Consider the following 12,343-nt stretch of genomic DNA (forward strand, 5'->3'; position numbering starts at 1 on the left):
TTGGAAAGAGTTCTCCAGGGTGCCGAGGTGCACCCTGCTGGAGCGGCTGTTGCTTCCGGATGTGAAAGGGGAGGGCAGGGTTGAGACATATCCAGGTGGCTGGGAGAACAGGAAGGTGAGCAGCTGGTGACGATTAAGGAGAAGTGGGACGAGGAGCTGGGAGGTGAGATAAACTGGGGAATATGCAGTGAGGTGCTACGAAGGGTAAATGCAACCTTGTGCGCAGGGATGAGCCCAATTCAAGTGGTGCACAGGCTTCATATGACACGGGCAAGAATGAGAGAGTGGCATATGGCACAGTGGTTGGTACTGGGACTATGGCGCTGAGGACCCGGGTTCGAATCTGGTTCTGGGCCACTGTCAGTGTGGAGTTTGCAAATTCTCCCCGTATCTACGTGGGTTTCACCCCCACAACCCAAAGATGTGCAGGGTAGGTGGATTGGCCTCTTAATTGGAAAAATAAATAATTGGGGACTCTAAATGGCCTGGCTGGGTGACTTAAATGATTCAGTTGGCTGGAAATGATCAAATATGAGTTCAGGGGTTCAGCAAAGGCTTTCGAGGCAAGGTGGGGGATGTATGTGACCGTATTTGAGAAGTTGTTCCGGTGGGGGGGGGGGGGGGGTGATTTGTTCAAAGTGTATGGTTGTGTGTTGTGAAGTTTGTTTCCTGAATTGTGTATGTGTTGTAACTGTTTATGTACGTTTGGAATCAAATACAATTAAAAAACAAAAAAGATACAGCACTGATGGTGGCCATTTGGCCCATCTTGTTCATGTTGACCCAAAAATATCCAGGTGTACTTTCTAATCCCATCTCCCTACATACGGCCCACAGCCCTCCAATTTATAGTACTTAAGGTACCGATCCAGGTATTTTTAAAAAGCCATCAGGGTCTTTGCCTGCACCACCAACTCAGGCAGTGAATTCCAGACACCCCATCCTTTTTGTAAAAAAAGTTTACCCTCATGTCCTCTCTAATCCTTCTGTCACTTATCTTGAATCTGTGACCACTGGTTCTTCAACTCTCTGCCAAAGGAAACCGGTTCCTCCTGTCTACTCTATCTCTACTGCTCACAATTTTGTATACATCAAATCATGTCACCCCTCGGCCTTCTTTCTTCCAAGCAAAACATTCGCAACCTCTGCAATCTCTCCTCGTAGCTGCTATTCTCCTGCTCTGGCAACATTCTAGTAAATCTTCTCAGCACACTCTCCAGACCAATCATATCCTTCCAGTAATGTGGCGACCAGAACTGCAAACAATACTCTAGTTGTTACCTCATCAGTGTCTTGCACGGTTCCATCATTGTATCCCCACTTTTGTATTCTGTACCTCTGCTTTCCAAATGCCTTCTTTACAATCCTAAATACCTATACTACTGTTAGGAGCCTGTGCACTTGCATGACCAGAACTCTCATTTCATCGACCCCTGTCTGTATCTCCCTGTTTATTGTGTATTCGTTTTTACTGTTTGACCTCCCTAAATGCATTACCTCACACTTAACAGACTTGAATTCCATCTGCTATTTTCCTGCCCACTCCACCAACTCATCCCCATCATTTTGGAGCTTACAGTTATAGAATCATAGAATCACTGAAGTGCAGAGGAGGTTATTCGATCCGTTGGACTGTGGGAGGAAACCTCAGGACCCGGAAGAAACCCATGCACTCGCTGGGCGAATGTGCAAACTGCACACAGTCTCACACGGTCAAAAGCGAACCTGGGTCCTTGGCACTGAGACAACAGTGCTAACCACTGTGCCCCCCCGACCAACCCATCATCTACACTATCCAGTACATGACCAATTTCTGTGTCGTCCACCATGAATCTAATCATATGTTTTACCCTTCCAGGCACAGATGCATTAAATTAAATTCACTTCGAGCTATACCTTGTTGTAATATACACATCAGTATATAATGGTGCAGACACACACTGACTCACACACTGCAAGACCAATCAACACACACAACACAGCAGCCAATCATAAAGCCAGAGGGCATTAGATTTCCCGCTCATTCGGGATGCAGCCTCTGAGAAGGACAGAGCTCGCAGCTTGTAGCACAGATCTTTACCATGTGCTAACAGTCTAAATTGGTCAGGATATGCATAGGTCTTCAGTTTAATCTAACATAGTGTCGACCCACAGTGAAAGTATGTTCAACAGTTCTGAGCTTAATAAAATATGTTGTACTATTTCAAATGTTGGTAGCCTGTATATGACTGCTAAGGTAAACGCAGTTTCCACAGATCCAGAGTACCCAACACATCATGGCACCAGTATGTGATGTTAGAACTTATTAGACCTACCTTCAAGTGATCTGCCTTCGACCAGCAATCGACCAGCAATCAGCCATCCTGCAAAATGGACAGCGTCCGCCCCCCCCACCGCCGCTCCGCATCACCGGAAACCTCGGTGCCAACTGGAAAATCTTCAAACAACGATTCCAGCTTGACCAGGAAGCTGCTTCAGACGCCAGGAAGATTGCTCTCTTCCTCTCCACGGCTGGGGACCACACCATCCACATCTTCAACTCTCTCACTTTTGCTGATGGTGAAGACAAGTCAAAATCCAAGACGGTCCTCCTCAAATTTGACAGTCACTGCGACATCGAGGTAAATGAAAGTTTCGAGCGCTATTTCTTCCAACAGCGTTTGCAGGGTAAGGATGAACCTTTCCAATCCTTTCTCACCCACCTCCGCATCCTTGCGCAGTCCTGTAATTATGGGTCCACCTCCGACTCCATGATACGCGACCAGATCGTTTTCGGTGTTCAGTTGGACCCCCTACGCCAGCAACTCCTCAAGGTTAAACAGCTCACCCCTGCGGTTGCCATCGAGATCTGCGTTCTGCATGAACACGCCACTAACTGATACTCGCACATTCAAGCGGCTGAAACAGCGCGGCAAGGTCCCCACGAGGCAGAACGGGTACAAGCAATTAAGCAACTCTAGGGCCTCAGCCTGGATGAGGGTGGCCATTTTGCACGCTTTTCACGGCCTCCCACACATGCGCGCACTGAACGAGGGGACGGCGACGCCAAAGATCGCACTACGCAGGCGCGCACCACATACGACCGCACCGCGCATGCGCGGTGGCGCAATGAGCGTCCTGACGTCACAACGTGCGGAAACTGTGGCTCCGCCCACTTAAAGTGGCAATGTCCTGCAAAATCCCGACGCTGTCTACAATGTGGCAAACCTGGCTACTATGCTGCTTTATGCAGGTCTGCTCAGCCTGCCAACTCTCGTCGCTCCAACCAACTACGCAGGGATGTCCGTGCCATCCAACCCACGGTTACCGAATCCGATTCTGACCTGCTGCCTGACCTTGACGCCGAGGACCCTAAAGCACCTTTTCGAGTCGTTATCATTACCAAACACAGGGTGCCCCCGAAGCCAAAAGTCCAGCCTCTCCCGATATACAGCATTGATCCGGACAACGAGTGGTGTGTCACCCTCACGGTCAACTGATCCCGAATCCGATTCCGTCTGGACACCGGCGCTTCAGCCAATCCCAGGCTGATCATGTGGAACGTGCGAGGCCTGAATGGGCCGGTCAAGAGGGCCTGTGTGTTTTCGCACTTAAAGGGGCTAAAGGCAGGAAATGCACCTGAAGATCGTGGATCAAACCAGGCTGAGGAAAGGATGGGTGGGGCAGGTTTTCCACTCGGGACTGGATGCGAAGAACAGGGGGGTTGCAATTTTTGTGAGCAAGAGGGTGGCATTTGAGGTGGCATCCCTGCGTAGTGGTATTGTGGAGGTTAAAGAGGGCCGATATGTTATGGTGAGTGGCAGATTGCAGGGGGCCCGGGTGGTGCTAGTGAAAGTGTATGCTCCGAACTGGGACGATGCAGGGTTCATGAAGCAGATGTTGAGTAGGATTCCAGATCTGGAGTCATGCAGTTTGGTAACGGCGGGGACTTCAACACGGTCCTAGACCCGGCACTCGATCGGTCTAGGTCAAGATTGGGTAAGAGGCATTCCAGAGGGTGTTCATGGACCAGATGGGGGGAGTGGATCTGGAGATTTGCCAGGCCAAGGACGAAGGAGTTCTCCTCCTTCTCCCATGTGCACAAGGCGTACTCGCGCATTGATTTTTTTTGTGGTAAGTATGGCGCTAATCCCGAGAGTGTAGGGGGTGGAGTATTCGGCCATTGCGATCGCGCACCATGCTCTGCACTGGGTGGAGTTGGGGCTGGCGGAGGAGAAAGGCCAACGCCCTCTGTGAGAATGGACGTGGGACTACTGGCGGACGAGGAGGTCTGTGGGCGGGTTCGGAGGTGTATCCAAAGCTATGTAGCGACCAACGATAATGGCGAGGTGTCGGTGAGAGTTGTCTGGGAGATGCTGAAGGCAGTTGTCAGAGGGGAGCTAATTTCAGTCAGGGCCCACAGAGAGAAGAGGGTTAGGATGGAGAGGGAGAGATTTGACGGGGAGATACTTGGGGTAGACAGGAGGTATGCGGAATCCCCTGAAGAGGGGTTGTTGAAGGAGCGCCAGAGCCTGCAGGCGGAGTTTGACTTGCTTACCACGGGGAAGGCTGAGGCTCAGTTGAGGAAGGTACAGGGAGCAGTGTACGCATATGGGGAGAAGGCAAGTAGGATGCTGGCGCATCAGCTGCGGAAGAGAGAGGCGGCTAGGGAGTTTGGGGGAGTTAGAGATGGGGGGGTAACACGGTGCTGAGCTCGGCAAGGATTAACGAAGTCTTCAAGGACTTTTATGGCAAATTGTACGAGTCAGAACTCCCCGGGGGTGGGGGGGGGGGGGGGGGGGGGGGGGGGAAGAGGCAGTTCCTGGACCAACTGAGGTTTCCACAGGTGGAAGAGGGGCGAGTGAGGGATTGGGGGCCCCGATAGAGATCGAGGAACTGGTTAAGGGGTTAGGGGGTATGCAGGAGGGCAAGGCACCGGGGCCGGATGGGTATCCCGTAGAATTTTATAGGAAATTCTCGGAGCTGCTGGGTCTGCTGTTGTTGAGGACTTTCAATGAGGCTAAGGAAAAGGGAACCCTTCCCCCGACGATGTCGCAGGCTCTGATCCCGCTTATCCTCAAGCGAGATAAGGACCTGTTGCAATGTGGATCCTACAGGCTGATTTCGCTCCTTAATGTGGATGCCAAGATCCTGGCCACTAGGATTGAGGACTGTGTCCCGGGAGTGATCAATGAGGATCAGACAGGGTTTGTGAAGGGCAGGCAGTTGAATACGAATGTGCGGAGGTTCCTGAATGTGATCATGATGCCCTTGGAAGGAGGGGATGCAGAAGTGGTAGCGACAATGGACGAGGAGAAAGCCTTAGATCGAGTGGAGTGGGAGTACTTGTGGGAAGTGTTAGGTAGATTTGGGTTTGTAGATGAATTTATAGGGTGGGTCAAATTGTTGTATCAGGCCCCGGTAGCGAGTGTGTCGACGAACCGGCTGCAGTCGGGATACTTTAGATTACATCGAGGGACGAGGCAGGGGTGCCCCCTGTCCCCCCTGCTGTTTGCCCTGGCGATTGAGCCGCTGGCCATGGCGTTGAGGGAGTCCAGAAACTGGAGGGGGTTGGTTCCGGAGGGGGGGGGGGGGGGGGCGGGGGCATCGTATTTCACTGTATGTGGATGACCTGCTCCTGTACATTGTGGATCCGGTGGAGGGGATGGGGGAGGTCATGCAGTTTCATAGGGATTTTGGAGACTTTTCGGGGTATAAGCTGAATGTTGGAAAAAGCAAGCTTTTTGTGATACATGTGAGGTGCCAGGAAAAGAGACTGGGAGAGCTACCGCTTAAAATGGTGGAGAGGAGCTTTCGCTACTTGTAGCATTCAAGTCCTAAGAGCTGGGGTGTCCTGCACAAGCTCAATTTAGCGCGGCTGGTTGATCAGATGGAGGAGGACTTTAAAAGTTGGGACATGGTGCCGCTTTCCCTGGCGGGCTGGGTGCAGTCCGTAAAGATGACAGTCCTCCCCAGGTTCTTGTTCGTCTTCCAGTGCCTTTCCATTCTCATCCCCAAGTCCTTTTTCAAGCGGGTAAATAGGATTATTACGGGATTTGTGTGGGCAAACAGGACCATTCGTGTTAAGAGACTGTTCTTGGAGCGTGTGGGGGGGGGGGGGGGGGGGGGTTGGCGCTGCTGAACCTTTGCAGCTATTACTAGGCAGCGAATATATCCATGATTCGGAAATGGGTAATGGAGGGAGAGGAGGCGGCGTGGAAACTGTTGGAAGCGGCGTCTTGTAAAGATACTAGCTTGGGTGCACTGATTACGGTGCCGTTTCCGCCGACGCGGTATACCACGAGCCCGGTGGTGGCGGCGACATTGAGGATCTGGAGGAAGTGGAGACGGCACAGGGGGGAGGCAAGGGCTTCAGTCTGGGCCCCGATACGGAACAATCACAGATTTGTTCCCGTTAGAATAGACGGGGGGTTCCTAAGTTGGCACAGAGATGGGGGACTTGTTTATTGATGGGACTTTTGCTAGTCTGAGGGCGCTGGAGGAGAAATTTGGGCTACCCCCGGGGAATACCTTTAGGTACATGCAGGTTCGGGCATTCGTGAAAAAGCAGGTGGGGGAATTCCCGCTGCTGTCTGCCGGAGGATAGAGGACAGGGTGGTCTCGGGCGTGTGGGTAGGGGATGGCAGGATATCGGATATATACCAGGAGCTGCAGGCGGTGGAGGAGGCCTCGGTGGAGGAGCTGAAGGGCAAGTGGGAGGAGGAGCTGGGTGAGGGCCTGTGGGCTGACGCCCTGGGCAGGGTCAATTCCTCCTCATCTTGCGCCAGGCTTAGCTTGATTCAGTTTAAAGTGGTGCATCGGGCGCATATGACAGGGGCAAGAATAAGTAAGTTCTTTGGGGTGGAGTACAGGTGTGTGAGGTGCTCAGGGAGCCTAGCAAATCATGTCCGTATGTTCTGGGCATGCCCGGCACTTACAGGATTTTGGAAAGGCTTCGCAAAGGCAATGTCCAAGACCTTGGATACTCGGGCTGGGGGATAGCGATATTTGGGGTATCAGACGATCTGGGAGTGCAGGAGTCGAAAGAGGCCGGAGTTCTGGCCTTTGCCTCCTTGGTAGCCTCCGCGGAGAAGGCTCTTGTTAATGTGGAGGGACGCGTACTCCCAAGTGTAGAGGCTTGGGTCAGTGACATGGCGGGATTTCTCAGATTGGAGAGGTTAAAGTTTGCCTTGCTAGGGTCCTTGCAGGGGTTCTCCAGGCGGTGGCAACCGTTCCTTGACTTTTCACAGAACGTTAGGAGGAGGAAAGCAGCAGCAGCAAACCAGAGGGGGGAGGTGGGTGGGTGGGGGGGGGGGGGGTGGGGGGGGGGTGGGGGGTGGGGGGGGGGGGTGGGGGGGGGGTGGGGGGGGGGGGGGGGGGTGGGGGGGGGGTGGGTGGGTGGGGGTGGGGGGGGTGTGGGGGGGGGGGGGGGTGGGGGGGGTGGGGGGTGGGGGGGGGGGTGGGGGGGGGGGGGTTGGTTTGGGAGGTGGATGGATTTCATTTTTAAAGGGCAGATACCCCACCTTGTTTTGTTAAATTGTTAAATGGTTGAGTTGTTTTCTGTTTTATTGCTATGTTTTCTTTTCGTTGTTTTTCTTTTTGTAGTGGTTTGTAAAAATTATTGAAAACTTTTGAATAAAAACAAATTTAAAAATTCTCACATTCTGACCTATTGCTCCGGTGCCCACCCCCCTGCCATACTAGTTTAAACCCTCCCGTGTGACACTAGCAAACCTCGCGGCCAGGATATTTATGCCACTCCAGTTGAGATGCAACCCGTCCTTATACAGGTCACACATTCCCTGGAAGAGTTCCCAGTGGTCCAGATAATGGAAACCCTCCCTCCTACACCAGCTGTTTACCCACGTGTTTAGCTGCTCTATCTTCCTATTTCTAGCCTCACTGGCACGTGGCACAGGAAGTAATCCCGAGATTACAACCCGAGAGGTCCTGTCTTTTAACTTTCTGCCTAGCTCCCTGAACTCCTGCTGCAGGACCTCATCCCTTTTCCTGCCTATGTCGTTAGTACCAATATGTACAACGACCTCTTGCCTTCCCCCTTCAGGATGCCGCTACTCATTCAGAAACATCCTGGACCCTGGCACCAGGGAGGCAAAATCCCATCCTGGAGTCTCTTTCACACCCACAGAAGCGCCTATCTGTACCCCTGACTATGCACTTCCGGCCGCCAGTCCCGCTGTTTTCAGCAACATCTGCCTGTCCCCTATGACTAATGCTCTTCTGTGCTTAGACCCTCCCTGCTGAACATGAGAGTCAGCCATGGTGCCACTGCTCTGGCTGCTGCTGTTTTCCCCTGATAGGCAATTCCCCCTGACAGTATCCAAAGGGGTATACCTGCTCGAGAGGGGGACAACCACAGGGGATTCCTGCACTGACTGCCTGCCCCTTCTGGTGGTCACCCATCTCTCTCTGCCTGCACCTTGGGTGTGACCACATTTATATAACTGCTATCTATGATGCTTTCTACCACCTGCGTGCTCCTAAGTGCATCCAACTGCTGCTCTAACCGAACCATGCGGTCTGTGAGGAGCCCCAGTTGGGTGCACTTTCTGCAGATGTAGCCATTTGGGACACTGGACGCCCCCTAATTGACATTACGTTAACTAATTAATAAATTAAATTTTAAAATATTTTTTTTTAATGTAGAAGGATTGAGAGATGTATGTTTTTCCTTTCTTGTTTAATCGTGAATAGAGGTTGTAATTAATGGTATTGTATTTATTGTATTGAGTCGTAAGCTATTTTCAGATGTGATGTTAGAGTTTAATATTGTGTCAATAAAGTTTTGTTTTAAAATATCAAATCACTATTTCTTGTTGCAATCAGTCCTGGGGGGGAAGTACTCTTTCCGCAGCGTCATACAGAATAAAATAAAATTTGGGGGTTTTGGCCCAGTATCCTAGCCACTGCTGGAGTCTGGTCTGGGATCGTAATATTGTTGAGGACAAACTAATAATGAGGAATTCACTTAACAAGCAGTGAATACCAATACTAGGGATGGAATACCTCTCAACGTTTGGCAAAAAAAGGCTTGCATCTGGTATTCCTAATCATGCACAACAAAGGCAAATGCAGGTTAATCTGCCAGAATAATATGTCTAATAATTCTCACTTCTGGCGGGTTTGATAGTGACATTTTGTGGTGTTTCTATGACGGAAGCTGTGCTTAGGCGTTTGATTGAGACTACTTAAAGTTAATTTAGCAAAGGACCCATTGAGCTATCAGGAAATGGTTCTTTTCATGTCTTCAGTTTAAATAGACTCCAGATTAAGAACTCGTGAATGAACTGAAAATGTGGTGACTGATGTGTTAGGCAGGTTGGTTCGATTTGGACTGCACTCGATGCAGGGAAGTTAGAAACAGACGTCTAACACTGGAGAAGCTCCAACACTGTTTTATTCAACTATAGAACTGCTATACATATTCAGCTGTGGGTCGACGCTATACTGATCTGACTGGTTATCTTGTAGCAGCCTGACCAAACTTACTAGCTACCGCATGGTGTTTGCACTTGCCAGCTCGTGGACTCTGACTATCTCAGTAGCTGGGTCCCGAAAGAGCGGGAAACCTAGTGCCCTCTGGCTTCATAGTGGTAGTGTCCTGTCTGGTGATTGGCTGTACTGTGTTGTATGCTTACTGGTCATCCTATGTGTCAATCACTGCCTGTCTGCATCTCATTATATACATCAGTGGATATTATGACAATGACTTCTTGTTCCAGTCCACTCCAAATTACTTTTTTTCTATAGCTTAACATGTTAATCAGTGGTGCTTCTAGTCCTTAAACATGTTACCATTACAATATATTTATCTTTTTTTTTTGTGAAGCCGCCAAAGCTGGAATGGAATGGGAATATAGGAACACTTACAAAACCTGTGGTAAGTTTGTGCACTAAGATAAATTGTTAAGCAATTTAAAGGATTCTCATAGAATTATTAAGCTTGAGAGCAAAGAACAAATGTTAAGTAAACATATGCCTGCATGATAATGTAAGTTTAAATTGTCTGATGAGCATTTGAAGTGTTTAGTATATTTCACCACTGATCAGACCCCCTCAGACATACCCAGAGTGTACTGGAGTTTTCCTTTTGACCTTCCTAATGAGAGTTAAAGCTATTCCAGCTAATATATGATTTTTGCACTGTGAAAACTGCTAGATTAGTTTCACTCTTTTCCCCCAATGCCGAATCCAAAAGAACCTGAAAGGAATATTTTCTGCTATCTACAGCTCACCACAGCCTTCTCAAGAGCAATTAGGGATGAACAACGAATGTTGGGCTAACCAACGAAACCCACATCATTTGAAATCATTTTTTTGAATACCTCGGGCAAGGCCATGATGTTGCCATGAGACAAATTTATCTACTTGTTAGCTAATGTCAGATTGCTAGTTTATAATGTTTTATTAAGTAACATTGAATGAAGAGGATTGGAAAGACATCAAGTTACAGGTACCATAGGTAGTTGCGGATTTGGAAAATATCTTTATGGTCACTTTGTGCTGTATTATTTGACCCAGGAATATTTACTTTGTTGCATTACCGTTTTAGAACCCCTAACTTAATGGAGTTGGCCTCCTGCAGCAGTCCAGAGGGCTATCAGAAGCAGAGCCTTCAAGCGGGGCCATGGGCATCAATGTCACACCTATGGCTACAATAATCCAAATGGAGTGGTTTCGCTCCACTCGGGCTTGCCGCCACCGCCCGTTCCCTCCCCAAACAAAATAATTATCTTTTCACCTCAAAGGCACTCATGATCTTCTACCTGCCTTAGCCACATCTGGCTGTCCAAATGGCAGCCTTTGATTGAGCTAGCGGCATCAGGTGGCTGCCTCTGGGAAGATCACTGAATCATTCTTATTTCTGGCAAGTGTGATCTTGGGACCCGCATTTGGTCGCAAAATCGAAGTCCCGAAGCCCACGCGAAACCCTCTCTGCGGAGTCCAGGCAGTCATTGGGTTAGGGCGGCATAGTGGCACAGTGGTTAGCATTGCTGCGTCAGCGCCAGGGACCCAGGTACGATTCAGACTTTGGGCGACTGTGTGGAGTTTGCACACACTCTCCGTCTCTTCGTGGGTTTCCTCTGGGTGCTTTGTTTTCCTCCCATCGTCCAAAAATGTGCAGATTAGGTGTATTGGCTATGCTTAATTGTCCTGTAGTGTTCAACGGTTAGGTGGGGTTACGAGGATAAGGCGTGGGTGTGGGCCTCGGTAGAGTGCTGTTTCAGAGGGGAAGTGCAGGCTCGATGGGCGTATGGCCTTCTTCTGTACTGTAGGAATTCTATGATCGTGCAGACTGAGATAAATTAAACAAAAGCAGGAGAGGTAGATGGCAGAGTGAGTGGAAGGGGGAAAGGGACTTGGGTGAGGAGGGATGAGTGAGGGCCCAAGGAAGAGCAGTGACAAATGGGTGTCAATATTTGTCTTAGTGGAGAAAGGTACTTTCAGTTTTGCGGGTGGCAGGAGTAGATGAGGGCTTGCGTGTTTGCATGGAACTTTCACCTTGGTGGGTGGGTGTGGCTGGTGATGCAGAAAGAATCCCAGAGAGCTTCATACACAATGTTCTATTTTGAACTACAATAATGACAGACAAGTTAGTTAGATTTTGTTGGTCAAGAGGGTATACTGGAAGAAAACCCCGTTTCTCCAAATTATTTCCAGGAGTCTTTCACATTCACCTGAATTACTGGAGGAAGCAGATTGCAGTCTCAATTTATTGTCACTTTCAGAAGTTTATATTTTCACCAATGGAACATTCTTGCATTTCAGTGGAGTTTTGATTATATGTGCAAGTTCTGAAGACAGGGTTGAAACCAAAAAAAGAGCCAGATTAAGATTTTCCCCCCTTGGGTTTGATTTTAACCCAACCCTGTCTAAAATTTGATATTTTACTAACTTCTAAAATTCCAAATGCCGTTGTAAATTATTTTGACATTTCAGATTTTGATGAGGCTGTTCCAGAAACCAAGCGATTAGATACGAGTTCACACAAAGCAAGAGCCCAACTTGCTTTAAAAGTTAAAAGGCAGCCTCCATCTAGGTTCAAACAGAAGGAGTCGTTTGAAGCAGGAGATGACTATGAAAATATTCAGGTAACGACAATGTAAATTGATATATATTTGGCTGATCATTTTTAATGCAGTTAATTCAATCTTTCCACACTCCAATTAATCATAATTAAACAAAGTAGATAATAAACAACTTGAGAATTTAGTACAGGTCAAGAATCCTTTATCTGTAAATCTGAAAACTGAGCACATCCAAAACCCACTTTTTTTTTAAACCTCAACAATCTTTGGCACAGGTAGTCTCGGACCCAACCTGAACCGACACTAATCTCGCC

The 12,343-nt window shown here is 49.0% G+C and overlaps 1 protein-coding gene across 1 annotated transcript in view; it reads left to right on the top strand.

Annotated features, from left to right (window-relative positions):
* The window catches only part of LOC119961901 (neurabin-1-like), a 182,302-nt gene that overhangs the window by 129,735 nt on the left and 40,224 nt on the right, over positions 1–12,343 (top strand). The window contains 2 exon segments of the mRNA XM_038789410.1: positions 9,830–9,880; positions 11,941–12,092. Of these exon segments, the coding sequence (XP_038645338.1) occupies positions 9,830–9,880; positions 11,941–12,092 (203 nt within the window).

The sequence above is a fragment of the Scyliorhinus canicula genome, chromosome 2 (assembly GCF_902713615.1).
Source record: "Scyliorhinus canicula chromosome 2, sScyCan1.1, whole genome shotgun sequence".
NCBI lineage: Eukaryota > Metazoa > Chordata > Chondrichthyes > Carcharhiniformes > Scyliorhinidae > Scyliorhinus > Scyliorhinus canicula.